Here is a 16,154-nt window from a genome sequence, read left to right on the forward strand (position 1 = left end):
AAAGACAAGGTTCATAAAAAAATCATCAAGCCGTCCATTCAAAAGTCATGCATCGTCATTGAAAATCAATATTGAAATAATCAAAATATACATTCTTGCTTCTCAAGCACATACATAAGATTAATCTTACTAGGTGTACAAGCATTAGATTTATATCTAATATTTTATTACATTAACATAGAACATGCAATTTTCATTGTCATTTTCAAGATTACGAGCATGATCATATTTTTGCATTTTCATTTTTGAACATTTAATTTTAAAAAAAATTGATTCAAAGCTAAATTATAAAAAGAAGTGCATTATGAAAAGCATTATGTAATTTCGAAGTAAATTAGGGGGATTTCGAATACCTCATCATTGAAAGTGGTTAAGGCATAGTTTGCCACATCGCCTTTCTTGATTTTCTCCTCGTCTTCGGAGGAGCTTGATTCATCCCAATTCTTGTTCCTTTTCTTGCATTCAAAGCAAGTAGTTTCATTCTTTTTGCTTTTTAATTTTTGTTTCATTTGTAGTTTAAGTTCACCATTACTTGAGCTTATGCTCGAGTGGTCTTCAATGTTCTATGTCCCTAATCCTTCCTGTCCTTTGGAAGGTAGTTCTCAAGTTCTTCACGTATATTGCACGTTATTTCGTAGGTCATTAGAGACCCAATAAGTTCTTCGAGAGGAAATATTTTAAGGTCCTTGGCCTCTTGAATGGCCGTAACTTTTGGATCCCAACTCTTTGGAAGAGATCTTAAAATTTTAGTTACTAGTTCAAAGTTAGAAAAATCTTTACTAAGAGCTTTAAGTCCATTGATGACATCCGTGAAATGGGTGTACATGTCTCCGATAGACTCACTTGGTTTCATCCGGAAAAGTTTGTAAGAATACACAAGAATATTGATTTTGGACTCTTTCACTTGGCTAGTGCCTTCATGAGTAACCTCAAGAGTTCTCCAAATATCAAAAGCTAAATCACAATTCGAAACGCGATTAAATTCATTTTTGTCAAGTGCACAATATAAGGCATTTATAGCCTTTACATTTAGAGAAAATATCTTCTTCTCTAAATCATTCCAATGATTCATTAGAAGAGAAGACATTTCAAATCTATTTTTGACTATGTGCCATAAATTCAAATCCAAAGAAAGTATGAAAACTCTCATTCAAGTTTTCCAATAAGTGTAGCCCGTCCCATTGAAAAAGGGAGGACGAATGAGAGAGTGCCCCTCTTGAAGGCCGTAAAGAGCCATTTCTCTTGGGTGTTAAACCAACTGAGAAATAACGAGGCTCTGATACTAATTGTTAGGATCGGAATGGCACTAGGGGGGTGGGGTGAATTAGTGCAGCGGATTAAAACTCATAAGTTTGAAAACGATTTCATAAATGCGTAGAGATTTTGATTCAACAATGAATGACTTGGTGAAAGTAGCTCGAGTAATGTGAGAAGATGAAAACTGGAAACTTGCTGCTATGTAAATAATGGTTTCAGAAAAGTAAATACTCACACATTCAAGGAACACACCAATTTAAAGTGGTTTGGTCAAAATGACCTACATCCACTTGCGAAGCCTTCTTCAATGAGGCTCCCAACTTCTACTAACAAATCACTTTGAAGGGGAAGGACAAATACCCCTCTTACAACCTTTTACAAGTGGTTCACACTCTTACAAATTTTCAATAAGAAAGAAGGAGGTGAACACTTAAGCAATTGAAAACAAGACTTACTAAAGACTTTGCTAAGGCTTTATCTCGATCTCTAACTTCTCAAAGGTTGTATTCTCTACTGAGAATTGAGGGGTATTTATAGATCCCAAGAGGATTCAAATTTGGGCTCCAATTTTTGAATTCTCTTGGGTTCCTGATGTTGGCGATGCCATTGCCTGTTAGTGGCAGTGCCACCGCCTATTAGTGTCTGACACTGACAGTGTACTGGCGGTGCCACCGCTAGACCTCTCAGGTGATGGGCGGTGCCACCACCCAGTCCGACGATTCCACTGCCCGATCCTCGGGTTTTGGGCAGTGCCATCGCCCAGTCCGGCGGTTCCACCGTCCGGTCCTATGGGTCACTAGATGGGCTTCAAATCTGGTTCAAACTAGATAATATCGGGCCCAATTGGCCCCTAACCAGGATATAGGATTATCCCTTAATCCTAACCCTAATTACATGCAAACTACGCAATTGAAAACATAGTCCTAAGCAAGTTTTCAACCGGCAAACGCCAAGTCTCCTTCCGGTGAGCTTTCCGGCGATCTTCCGATGGACTTCCGATACACCCTCGAATTTCTTTCAGCGGACTCCCAGTAGGCTCCCGATCTTGTGGCGAGTTCAGCGAGTAGCTGAGCCTTCTCGGTGATCTCTGTGAACCTCCGACGATCTCTTTGGCGGACTTTCGAAAACTCCGACAAGTCCCCGATTTCTTCTCGGTTGGTTCCGACAGCATCTCCAACGAATCTTCAGACTCTCGAACACCCATCAAACTTGACTCCAGTAGACTTGCCTTATGTCTTCAAGCTATCGTAGTTAATCCTACACATGTAAAACAAAAGTTCGATCTAGACAATTACTCCTAAGCAATTAATCAAGTTGTCCGGCATGTCAGTGGTCCCTCGACGCTTTGTCCGATTCTTTGGCACATCGTCCTCTCTTGCGGCCTATTGCCCAATCGGCCAGTTGACTCCGTAACTCCGATATCCTTGGTGCAATACCTGCTCTTCTTGGCCCGATGCCCGAATCCATGGCCCGAAGCCTTCTATCGATACGTCGATCGATCCACCGGCCCGACGTCTAATCTTCTAACATGTTCCTTCAATATAACATGATTTTCTTGCTTTAATTATCTCATCCTGATTGAAGCATCCTGCGTCACTCAAAACGCAGATTAAATCATAAACACATATCAAGTGGTTTTATCATCAAAATACAAGATTCAATATTTATAACAATACGCCCCTCTATTGGTGACGAAGGCGGTGTTCTCTTGATCGTGAGTCGCCATCCAGATTTGGTTATAGCCCGAGAATGCGTCCATGAACAAAGGAGTTCCTGGCCGGTGGTGGCATCGACTAATTGGTCTATCCTAAGGAGCGGATAGTAGTCCTTGGGCATACCCGGTAATGAATCCGACCCTTTTAAGGCGGTCGACCTTGTTGTCGATTACCTTCTATCGGTCAAGGGTGAACTTCCTTGGTCTTTGTCTCACTGGCCGAGCCTCGGGGTCGATGTTGAGCCGATGTTGGGCCACTTCTAGGTTGATCTCGAGCATCTCCTCGAGGGACCATGCGAACATATCAGTGTTTTTCCTCAAGAAGTCAATGAGGTAGAGCTGATCTACTTCGGGGAGTGTGGTTCTGACCTTGACGGTCAGATCGAGTCGGCTCCTTTTCAGGGGTACCTCGAGGAGTTGCTCGAGAGGCTCCAGTGGCATCGGTGCTATGGGTCTTTCACGGGGGTCAGGGACTTGAGTTGGGCACGATTTCCCCGGGAGAGTAACCGCCATCAGATAGCATCACCTTGACTCTCCTGGGTCACTTCAGGCCTCCCTGATCCCCGTCAAGGTCGAAAACTTGATGGCCCTATGGTAGGTGGAAACCACCGCCTTTAACTTGTTGAGCATCGGTTGGCTGAGGATGATGTTAAAGGCCGAGGGCAGATCGACTACCATGAAGGTGGTCATTATTGTCTTCACTCTCGGCTCCTCCCTAATGGTGACAGGGAGGACATGGTCCCGAGCGGGGAGATGGAATCCCCCGTGAATTTGGTGAGTGTTGACGCCATGAGGGTGAGGTCTCCCTCGGTCAAACCAAGCCTCTTGAAGGCGTCGAAGTAAAGGACGTCGGCAGAACTCCCGGTGTCAACCATCACCCTTTTGACTCGAGCGTTAGCGATCTGGATGGAGATCACCAGAGCATCGTCATGATGGGAGCGCTCAACTTCTCTAGCCCTAAAGGTGATTTTAGGCTTGAGCTCGGGCCGGAGACGTTTCTCAACCATGCTGCGGGCGTAGGCCTTCCTCGCCACAGAGCTATTGCCGCCGGCTGCTGGTCCCCCAGAGATGACAACGATTTGTCTTTCAACGAGTCCCCTGGGGTGTGGAGTCACTTCCCGGGGTTCCTTGAGATAGCATCCAAGGTGACCTCTCTGGATCAGTCTCTCTATTTGATTCTGAAGGTCGTGGCAGTCCTCCGTGTCATGGTCGTAGTCCCGGTGAACCTACAATATTTAGACGATCTTTGTGAGTGGCCCTCATGGGATGAGGCTATTGCAAGAGACCATTTTACCTAATTTGGAGAAAGATCTCGGTGCGAGACGTATTCAGAGGGAGAGGCGAGGGCCTCGAGAGTAGTAGCTCTTGTCGGTCGGGCCTCCGGTGGGGTGGCACCGGGGCTGCTTAGGTCACTCCGTAGGATTGTTCTGCCCTTGGCCTCTTACCGTCCATGCACTTCCCTGCCACTAATGCTTCGGCGGTGACGTACTGGTTAGCGCGCTAGAATATTTCGGAGACGGTTACTGGCAGCTTCTCGATTAGTGACCAGAAGAACCTCGAAGGCTTCAAACTATTAGGACTCTAACTAGGAGAGTCCTAATTGAGAGGGACATTCATGTAAAACCTACCTAAGTCGACCCCTATTAAAGAGGTGAAGAGGCCGGCTAGGGTTAGGAGGTTGTTTCTTAGAGAAGAATTAGGAGTTGTAAAGGAATAGGAGTCTTGAGTATAGGTCCTATTAAGAGTTGGTTAGAAGTAGGAGTCTTGAGTAGGAGTCCTATTAGGAGTTAGGGTTTTAAAAGCCCTATAAATAGCCATGTATTCTTTCTCTTTTCATAAGCAATAGATGAATCTTTTCTGCAGCCTTTGAGCAGCAACTTGGAGGGAGAAAACCCTATAGAGTTCCAAGGAGGTCGATCCCCTAAAGAGATCAACCCCAAGTTTAGAATCTACAAGGGTTCTAACACCTGGTATCAAAGCAGTGTTCTTGACATCTCGCTGCCCTTCCACAGCCATCCATTAACCCTCCACAGCCGCCCAAAGCAATTCCCACAATTGCTTAAAAGATCGTCATAAAATTCCGCCGTCATCTCCACCACCGCGGATCATCCTTTGATCTCCCCATGAATTACAACAGGTTCTGGTTTCCTATCTTACTGCTGCTACAATTTAGTTATCCTTATTCAAAAATCTAAAAAAAAAATTATTCCAAAATTGCTGCATAAACTTTTCGTCGTAAAGTTTTCATCTCTACGACGAAAGATACATTGTAAAATTTTAGCCGCATAGTACAGATTGTTTGATCTTGCTACTACGTTTTTTCTATCCAAATCTCTATGAAATTTTTATAACAGTTTTGACACTTCCTAACAGCAGATTTTCCTTTGATTTTGTCAAAAAATTCTCAATATAAACCATTGATATTTTACGTCTAATCTACTATACTTGAAAATCTGTATTGTAAAATTTCAGCTGCATAGCACTGTTTATTTGATCTTGATACTATATTTTTTCTATCCAAATCTCTACAAAATTTTTATGATAGCTTTGACACTTCTAACAGTAGATTTCCCTTTGGTTTCGTCAAAAAATTCTCAATATAAAATATTGATCTTTTACATCCAATCTGCTACACTTAAAAATCTGTGCTGCAGAAAATTTCAGCCGCATATTGTTGCCTTAACCCATCTATTTGCAATATTTTTTGAATAAAATTCCTTATACACTTTATAGATCATCTTGGCTTCCATCTAAGATTGATCTATTGAGGAATTCATCTCTAAAAATAATTTTGTGTTGCTGCAAATTTTTGTCGTAAACCGCTAAAATTTTTTGACGAGAATTCTGCTATCGCAACTTGCACCAATTTTCTTGCTGTTACTGCCAAAATTTTCTTAATTAAATTGGATATCCTTGCTGTCATATAAACTGAGATATTGCTATCAATTCCCTCCTTAAATCTTTCAAGTTTTTGGTAGAAATTTCATTGAGAAACCACTGTTTCTTCGACGATAATTCTGCTCTTACAAGATAGCACATATTTGCAGCAACTTTCATTGATTTCTATCAAACCTTTGCTATCATCTACCATAGATCTAAAACTTTTATCCATAGCCCTAAAACTCTACTAAACCATACCCTCAAACTGCACCCAAAACAGCCACAAAACAAGCCTAAACCGCAGCCTACATCCACCGATCCACCAACCCTTTCGACCATCACTTCTCTCAACCTATACATGCCTTTAACCTGACAACAAAAGAAAGATCTTAACATCACATATTTGGAGGCATATACTATGGCATCTAAGGAGGCAATCAATGCTAAATTCGAAGCCTTTGAGGCATGAATAGAGGATAAGATTCGGACACTCTTTACCGAACTCAGATTGGGCCGACCACTAAGCCTGAAGAAATCACATCAAGGAGAGAGCTTTGCCCAATTGCACCAAGCCCAAAGAGATGACTTCCAAGAGAGGGGAGGCTTTATGACCAACCCCAACTATCCATGCATGAGGGTGGACTTCCCTAGATGGGAAGAAGGAGACCCGATTGTTAGATCTCGCGCGTGGAGCGATATTTTTGGTACCACAAAACCGTGGACGCATCTATGGTGAAAATTACAGCTATATATTTTGAAGGAGATGTCATACAGTGGTTTGATTGATTTGAACACACTCATAGAGTCCTCTTATAGTGATAATTCAAAGGACTGCTGATCCACTTCGGACCAACCGATTACGAGAACATTGACGGACAACTAGCAAAGATCCGACAAACCTCCACCATTCAAGAGTACCAAACCAGGTTTGAAAGGTTATCTAATCAAACTCATGATTAGTCTCAAAAATAACTATTGGAGACCTTCATTGAGGGCTTAAAGCCGGAGATCTAGGGAGAAGTTAAAGCGCGACAACTATACACGCTTATGGCAGCCATATCTTTCGCACGACATCAAGAGGAGCGATTGAACCATGAAGCTCGGAGGACTAGGGTCGCTCCTCGACCAGCAATACCAAAGCCCTCAGCCCTCCCTACTGTCGACCGAGTCCCTGCACCAATGAGGTTGTGTTGGCATTGCGACGAGCCGTGGAGCTATGAGCATTGTTGTAGTAAAGGGAGCCTTCTTATGATTGAACCAGTAGAAGAAGAGGTCATTGAACATCTAGAAGAGAGCCTTGAATATGAAGAAGAAGATATGGAAGAAGAACCACAACTAACCGACGTTATGGTACCCACACTAGCTGGCTACTCAAACTCGTAAATGATGAAAGTTGGAGGCCTTCTCAAACAACAATCGATCACTATTCTCATCGACACAGGCAGCACTAATAACTTTCTAAATAGTAAGGTTGCAGCTCGGATAGCACTCCATATCGAAGGTTTCAGCAAGTCCGATGTAAACGTCACCGATGGCAGAACCCTAAAGTGCGACGAAAGATGCTTGCGGGTGAAACTACTGCTGCAGGACCAAGAGATAATTGCATATTTCTTCCTCCTCCCTCTTGATGATCATGAGGCCATGCTTAGAATTAAATGGTTGATAACATTAGGTGATGTTTCTTGAAATTTTATGAAACTAATTATGAAATTTTATAGTAAAGAGAAACAAGTGATACTGCATGGGAAACGTGGGGGCGACGTAATAACGATTTGCACACAATAAATGGAGAAGGTTTTGTATAAAGCATGCAATGGCTTTTTGGTACAACTGGAGCAGTAAACTAAGGGAGAGCCAATAGAATTTGGAGATCCAAATCTACTTCCTTTGCTTGCTGAATTTTCAGATATATTTGATGAACCACGCAACCTACCTCTTACCCATCGACATGATCATTGTATAACGATTCTTCTAGGCAAATCTCTAGTAAATACTCAACCATATCAATATCCACATCTCCAGAAGGATGAAATAGAAAGGATTGTAAAAGAGATGCTCGAAATAGGAGTTATTCGGCCATGTTGCAGCCCCTACTCTTCACCGGTGCTCCTCGTACGAAAGAAGAACGGAACATGGCGATTGTGTATTGATTACCGAGCTCTCAATGGCATAACCATCAAGGACAAATACCCTATTTTAATAGTATATGAATTACTAGATGAAAGGGAGCACAAATCTTCACAAAGATAGACCTTTGATCCGGGTATCATCAAATACGAGTATGCGAAGAAGACATACCGAAAACCACCTTTTGAACACACAACAACTACTACGAATTTTTGCTTTCTTCAACAGAAGGTGGAATATCTTGAGCATATCATATCAAAGGAAGGTGTGGCAGTGGACTCCTTCAAAATTGGAGCAATGCAAAACTGGCCGACCCCGAGGAACATAAAATTGCTACATGGCTTTCTAGGTTTAACAGGCTACTACCGCAAGTTTGTGAAAAACTATGGAAAGATCAGTGCACCACTTACTTCTTTATTAAAAAAAGATATCTTCCAATGGTCGGATAGAGCCTCCGCTACCTTTAACAAACTTAAGGCAGCCATGATGACGACGTCGGTGCTAGCACTACCAGATTTCAGCCGACCCTTCATTATTGAGGCCGACGCATCTGGAGTCAGAATTGAATCCATTCTCATGCAAGATGGTCGACCACTCGTATACACTAGCAAGGCATTGTCTCTCTCCCATTAAAATATGTCAATATATGATAAGGAGATGCTCGCCATTGTGCATGCAGCAACGAGGTGGAGACCCTACTTGATCGGTCGACAATTTCAAATTAAAACCAATCATAAAAGACTCAAGTACTTTTTGAGCGAAAGATAACATCCCCTTAGCAGCAAAAATGGGTAACAAAACTTCTTAGATTTGATTATGAAATAACTTACAAAAAGGGGAAAGAGAATGTTGTTGCAGATGTGCTTTCGCAGCTACCCGAGCAAGCTGAATTTTCGACCGTTTCACTTCCGACCAGCGACTTCCTTAAGGATATTAAGATGGAATGGCAGGAAGATTCGGAGACCAGTAAGATCAAAAAAAAATTGGAGGAAGCACTAAGCTCCATGGATCATTACAATTGGGACTCAAAAGAATTACACTATAAGGACGCATTGTGCTTGTGACAAATTCTACTTGCATCTTCACGAGCAGATTTTGGACAAAGTTATTCCATATGCAGGGTATTAAATTGAAAAGGAGTACGGTATATCACCCACAAACCGATGGCCAGATGAAAGTTGTAAATAGATGCTTGGAGGCAGCCCAAAGCCACCCACCAAATAAGACTACCCAAGGAGAACTCCAGACCCAACCAAGTGCCATTATTGATCGACGGATCATGACACGATGACGATGACCCACTACTAAAGTGATAATACAGTGGGCGAACCTGCCAACAGAAGATGCCACTTGGGAGAACTATGACAACTTGAAAATCAAATTCCTAGAATTCATGAATCGTCAGCCTCGAGGACAAGGCTGATTTGAAGAGGGCGGGTCTGTTAGGACTCTAGCTATGAGAGTTCTAATTGAGAGGGATATTCATGTAATACCTACCTAAGCCGACCCCTATTAAAGAGGTGAAGAGGCCAGCTAGGGTTAGGAGATTGTTTCTTAGAGAAGAATTAAGAGTTGTAAAGGAATAGGAGTCTTGAGTATGAGTCCTATTAGGAGTTGGTTAGAAGTAGGAGTCTTGAGTAGGAGTCATATTATGAGTTAAGGTTTTAGAAGCCCTATAAATAGCCATGTATTCCTCCTCCTTTCATAAGCAATAGATGAATCTTTTCTACAACCTTTAAGTAGCAACTTGGAGGGAGGAACCCCTATAGAGTTCCAAGAAGGCCGATCCCCTAAAGAGATCAACCCCAAGTTTAGAATCTGCAAGGGTTCTAACACAAACTCATAAGAAATGCTTGCATGATTAAAGAGGGGTGAGCGTTCGGGAATCCCCGGATCTCAGTGGCAAAACGTGCCATGAACTGGGAGAGCGACTCATCTTCACGCTGAGACAACACGAGCAAGGTGGCCATGGAAGGCCTAGGTCGCACGCTGAAGAGGAAGTTCTGCTTGAACTCCCTAGCGAGCTGGTCGAAGGATAAGATCGAGGATTAGCATAGTCGGTTGAACCACGCTCGTGCTGGTCTCCTTAGGGTGGTCGGAAATGCCCAGCACATCAATGCATCGGGGGTGCCATAGAGGGCCATCTGAGCTCGAAATGCGGAGACATGCTCCGCGGGATCGGAGCCACCGTCATATCTCTCCAATGCCAGCAGCCTAAAGTTGAGGGGTACCGACTTGTCCTATACTTCCTGAGTGAAAGGGGACCCGCCTAAGCCACCTTCGCTGGACTTGTTACATGATTTTTGGAACTCGTGCTGGAACTCGTCCAGGCGTTGGTTAACCCGGGACAGTTGGGCCCTAAGCGAGTCATCCATCGAGGCAAACGATATGGTGTCAGGCTCGAAGTGGGGTAGTGTAATTTGGTAGGGTGCGGGCATGCTCTGCTTGGGCGGACCTCTCGGGTTCGTTGCTTGCTCTCGGGCTTCTCCCATCCCGACTTACTCCCCGCTCGGCCTCTGTTGAGTCAGGTCAAGTCGGGGAGCCGCTAGCCACACGATCTGAGGAATGAGCGGAGAGAGCGTCTGCATCATGCCCGCTATGGCTTGCACTTGCTAGGTTAGGCTGAGAAAAGCCTTGGATGTCATGACCGAGGGTCCTGTGGTTAGTCTGGGGGGCGACAAACCTGGGTCGTTGAACAGGCACCAGTAGCGATCTGACGTTGAGGCCGGGATCCCCCCCCATCTCCGAGGGTGGGGAGGGGCTGATTTTCGGGCTCGATGGAGGGGAGACCCGGTCGGCGGTTCTCCCTCGAGGAGAGCTCCTGTGAGATGCTCCTACGACATGGCCCTCATTCTAGTGCTAAAATGTTAGTGAACAAATATACCGTGGCTGATGAGTCAGCACGGTTTGGTCCAAGGGTCAATGTCGGGAGCCTTCTGTCGAGTAAGCTAGATGATAAGGTGGCCATGCCCTCGGGAAGGAATGCATGTTGGCATTGGTCGGGCTTTGGTCAATTGATAGTTCATCCTTACGTGTGGATGGTGACCCCTGGGTTGAGACGTTCGCGGCTCATGGGTGGTCGTTTGCCTACAAAAATGGCCCTCGTCGGGTGATCCCCGACTTTAGCCCCTCCGCCGAGCAAGTTAGTAGTGGGTTGGATTGTTTTCTATTTTTATTCCCCTCCCCGGGCCGGATACCGGCCAGGGGCTTTATACTATTATATGAGGGTCGGTAGCACGTTAGTTTGGCATGAACGCTTACCCTCGAGGGATGGGACGACACTTTTGATCGGTCGTCGTCTCAGAGCATGCGGAGCAGCATCAAACGGCACCGCCCCGAGCTCTCAGGACGAGACATGTGGAATAGCTTCTTGGTACGATTTTGACTTGGTGTGTGGCGTCAGCTGTGACGTGTCTTGGGCCCAAAATACGCCGTATCATCGGTGGCCTCGACGGAAGGGGAATCGGTGGAGTGGATGTAGGTCACGACGACCGAACCACTATAAATTTGGTTTGCATTTCTGTTTTGCTATTTACCTTAACTGCAAACTGCCTTACTTGCTTTACATCCACTACACTCTTCCGTATGCTTCAAGTTAATATCTTCCAAAATGGGTTTAATCGCAACGAGATTTTAAACCGACGTAATTTTATCTGCTGTACTAATTTACCCCCCCTCTTAGTGCCGACTCATTCCTAACAGTTGGTATCAGAGCTGTTAGGATCAAGAGCAGAGTCGACACTAAGAGGGGGTGGTGAATTAGTGCAACGGTAAAATCACGTCTTCAAAAACTTTCATATGATAAAATTTGTTTACGTTGAAAAAGATTTTGGAAACTTAACTTGAAAGCATATGGAAGCGTAGTGACTAAGTAAAGTAGTTTGCAGTATGTAAATGGCAACAATAGAAATGCAAACCAGATTTTAGAGTGGTTCGGTCGTCGTGACCTACATCCACTTTGTCGATTCCTCTTCCATCGAGGCCACCGGCACCTACTATCGGTCTTCCATCAATAGGCAAAGACCAACCACCTTTTATACCCCTCTTCTCCTTTTACCGGGTTTAGGAGATAACCTTTACAAGCACTCACACTCCTCCTAAACAGAATTCTAAACTTAGAGTTGAGGGAATTTCTAAAGAGATTGCAATAGCGTTTCTTCACTTTTAAACTCTCTGTGCTTGTGTTTTTTAACTAGGGATGAGAGAGGTATTTATAGGCTTCAAGTTGATTCAAACTTGGAGCCTAAAAACATCTCATCCCAGGTTTCTCGGGCATGGGCGGTACCATCGCCTATGCTGGGCGGTACCACCGTTAGTGTTAGTCTAACACTGACACTGCACTAGGCGGTACCACCGCCTGGGATGCTGTGCTGGGTGGTACCACCTCTTGGCACCCTGCCAGGGGCAGAACAATTGCCCAGATTGGTGGTACCATCGCCTGACACAGTCTCGGAGACTGTGCCATGACGGTGTCACTTCTTAGGGCACTGTTTGGGCCTCTGATTGGGCCCAACATAATCTTTACATGGGCCTAGCTGGCCCCTAATTGGGTTAGCCCAAATCCAAATCCAATTACGTGCTAACTACGATTCCTAAGACATTTGCTAAGCTAAACAAGTCCCTCTGTCTTGGTTTCTTCCGACGAGCTTCTGGCAAACTTCCGGGGAACTTCCGATGATCTCTCGGCAATGTTCCGACGGACTTCCGGCAAGCTCCTGGACTTCACGATGATCTTCTTGGTGAGTTCCGACGAGCTTCTCTGGCAAGCTCCAAGACTTCTTGGCTAGTTCCACTAGAACTTCCGACGAACGTTTGGACTTTCGATGAACTCTCGAACTCCCAACAAAATTTCATCCTTGACTTCATTTTGCTTCATGCCTTGCTATCATAGTTAATCCTGCACATGTAAAAATATACTTTGATTTAGACAATTAATACTAAGTAATAATCATGTTGTCCGGCATGTCATTGGTCCATCGACGCTTCGTCCAATTCTTCGACGCATCGTCCTCTCTTGCAGCCTATTGCCTAATCGGTCAGTTGACTCCACAACTCTGATATCCTTGGCGTAATATTTGCTCTTCTTGGCCCAATGCCCAAATCCATAGCCCGAAGCCTTCTGTCGATACGTCGACCGATCCTCCGGCTCGACGTCCAATCTTCTGACATGTTTTCCCCTAGCCCAACATGATTCTTCCTGCTTTAATTGTTTCTCCCTGATCAAAGTATCCTGCATCACTCAAAATATAGAACAAATCATAAATAATTATCAATTGGTTTCATCATCAAAAAATAAGATTCAACAATCTCCCCATTTTTTATGATGACAACCAATTGATGATGGAGTTAAAACAAACTCCTCCTATCAATATGCCATATTTGAGTTGAACTCTTGGATTCAACAATCCAAGCAATATGTCATGATAAAATCATACATAACATCAACATACTTCTCCCCCTTTGTCATCAACAAAAAGGAGAAGTTCCAACTATCAAATGTTTGAGATATAATGTCAAACATTGCATAATAAATATAATTTCTAGTTTTATCGTTATGCAAGCTAGCAAGTCTTGGTGATGTTCAAGATAGCAAGTTCTACATCATGTAAGCTAGCAGTAATTAGAGATGTACAAATTTAGCATGTTTTGCTTCTTGGGATATGCAAGATAGCACTTTTGCTTCTTTTGAGATAGCAACTCTTTGCTTCTCTTTAGATTACAAGCTAGCAATTCTAGCAAATTTTACATCATGCAAGGTAGCAAATTTTTTGTGATGTTCAAGATATCAAGTTCTTCTCGTTGCAATTTGTAAGCTAGCAAATTTTACACATATGAAAGTTGGCAAGATTTTTGCATCCTTTAATATGAGCAAGCTTTTTGCTTCTTCTTGAAGTATGCAAGCTAGCTAGCAAACTAGCAAAATTTGCTCCCCCTATGTTATTGTCAAATAGAAGGGAAGACCCTTTACATCAATTTTCAAATTATAACAAAGGTAAAGTACCAATCATATGTCAACATGTTTGTGCATCATTATAGTTTCAATTTACAACATGCACAATTTTAAAACCTTTCATTTCATTTTTCATGCACGATACCGAAAAATAAATCAATCATCATTATGAGCATATCATACATAATACTAAAATATTAAAATTTTTAAGCATTTATCAATATTTTGATCATGATACTAAACATTCATCATTTAGAGCATTCATGATACACAATATATGCAATACATCACTATAATAAAAAGCATAAGTATTGCATGCATAATACCAAATCATCATGTATATTTTCAAAATATAAAATCATCATTACATGCACAATTCCAAATCATCTTTCTAAAGTATTATTTCAGAAAATGATAATGATTGATTTTCACATTTTTTTTAAAAATCGTAGTATTGCATGCATTTTTATCTAAGAGAAAAATTATAGTGTTGCATGCATCATTCCAAAACATTTCAAGCCATATAAGCCATAAATATAAAGAAATCATGTCATGAAGGATAAGACTAATTAAATACCAAAAGACATGATTCATACAGTAAATCTCTTCTTTAAATAAAATATCAAGAAAAAAATCGTAGGAGTACAAAGAAGAGATCTTGAAAAAAAATCTCAAATAATTCCAAGAGATCAAGATCATGATTTTTTTTTATAAAACTTATTTCAAATTCAAATCATCAAAATCTCAACATTACTTTCAAGAGATTCAAAAAGACACAAACAACTTTATCAATCTCTCAGTGAAAAATTGATAAGATAGAGAAAAAAAAAATTTAAAATACTTTTTTTCTTTTTAGTTGATTCAATTCATATGATTTATTTCGTAGAAACATGCCTTTTTTATTTATGCCAAATAAAAACATGTATCTATTTTAAAACCGAAAAAGTCACTTTCATTATTGTAAAAATCGATAATCCATAAATCGTAAGAATCATCATGCATAATTTCGAAAGAAAAACTCATTAAGCCATTTTCATTTATGCATTACTTCAAATCAAACATGATTTTATTTATTTTTAAAATATTCATCATGATAGGACATACAAGCCAAAGAAATCATTAAACATAAAGTATATTTATCAATCATGGTTTCATTGAGCATAAGGTATTTTCAACCAAAATCATTTTGTTATTAAACATGTAATTTTTATTATAATTTTTGAAATTACTAGCATGATCCTAATTTTTACATTTTTATTATATTTTTAAACATGTAATTGTTAAAAATAAAATTTTCTAAACTAAATAAAAAAATGCATCATGAAAAGCATCATATAATTTTAAAATAAATTAAAGGCATTTTGATTACCTTATCGTCGAAAACCGTTAAGGCGTAGTTTATCACCTCGCCTTTGTTGGATTGTCCTTCTTCTTCGGATGAGCTCATTTCGTCCAAGATTGCTTCCTTTTTCTTGCATCCATAGCAAGTAGTTGCATCCTTTTTAAGTTTATTTTTGTTCAACTTTTGTTTCATGAATTTTTTAAATTTCATAGTGATGAGTTCAAGTTCACCATCACTTGAGCTTATGCTCGAGTGGACTTCATGCGTTCTAAGTCCGAAATCCTTCCTGTCCTTTGGAAGGTAGTTATCATGTTCATCAAATACCATATTAGTCATTTCATAGGTCATTAAAGACCCAATTAGTTCTTCAAGTGGTAGGTTGTTTAGGTTTTTAGTCTCTTGTATTGCGGTTTCTTTCGGATCCCAACTCTTATTAAGAGAATGTAAAATTTTGTTTACAAGTTCAAAATTTGAAAAACTTCTACCAAGTGCTTTTAAACCATTGATGACATCCGTAAAACGGGTGTACATGTCAACAATGGTTTCACTTGGCTTCATTCGAAAAGGTTCAAAATCATGCATTAAAAAGTTGATTTTCGAATCTTTTAATCTACTTGCGCCTTTGTGAGTGGTTTCAAGAATATGCCAAATGTCGAAAGCCATTTTGTAAGTAGAAACCCGATTAAACTCGTTTTTGTCTAAGGCGCAAAATAAGGCATTCATAGCCTTTGCATTTAGAGAAAAACCTTCTTCTCCAAATCATTCCAATGGTTCATTGGAAAAGAAGATCTTTGAAAATCGAATTCGACTATGTGTCATAAATTGAGATTCAATGAAAACAAGAAAACTCTTATTCAAGTTTTCCAATATATATAGTCTGTCCC

The 16,154-nt window shown here is 41.5% G+C and overlaps 1 protein-coding gene across 1 annotated transcript; it reads right to left on the reverse strand.

Annotated features, from left to right (window-relative positions):
• Positions 1 to 3,669: 3,669 nt before the first annotated feature.
• On the reverse strand, positions 3,670 to 10,946 carry LOC135629216 (uncharacterized). The gene is made up of 2 exons (XM_065136411.1): positions 10,863 to 10,946; positions 3,670 to 4,197 (listed from the first exon to the last, which is right to left on the reverse strand). Exons 1-2 carry the CDS (start codon positions 10,944 to 10,946, stop codon positions 3,670 to 3,672), a joined length of 612 nt encoding a protein of 203 aa, XP_064992483.1.
• Between the last annotated feature and the right edge of the window lie 5,208 nt (positions 10,947 to 16,154).

The sequence above is a fragment of the Musa acuminata genome, chromosome BXJ3-1 (genome assembly GCF_036884655.1).
Source record: "Musa acuminata AAA Group cultivar baxijiao chromosome BXJ3-1, Cavendish_Baxijiao_AAA, whole genome shotgun sequence".
In the NCBI taxonomy this organism is placed as follows: domain Eukaryota; kingdom Viridiplantae; phylum Streptophyta; class Magnoliopsida; order Zingiberales; family Musaceae; genus Musa; species Musa acuminata.

Coding starts and splice junctions, on each gene's coding strand:
- LOC135629216 (XM_065136411.1), bottom strand. CDS start 10,946: ATGGCCACCTTATCATCTAGCTTACTCGACAGAAGGCTCCCGACATTG. Junction 4,198..10,862: donor GTGCTGACTCATCAGCCACG/GTATATTTGTTC, acceptor TAAATATTGTAG/GTTCACCGGGACTACGACCA.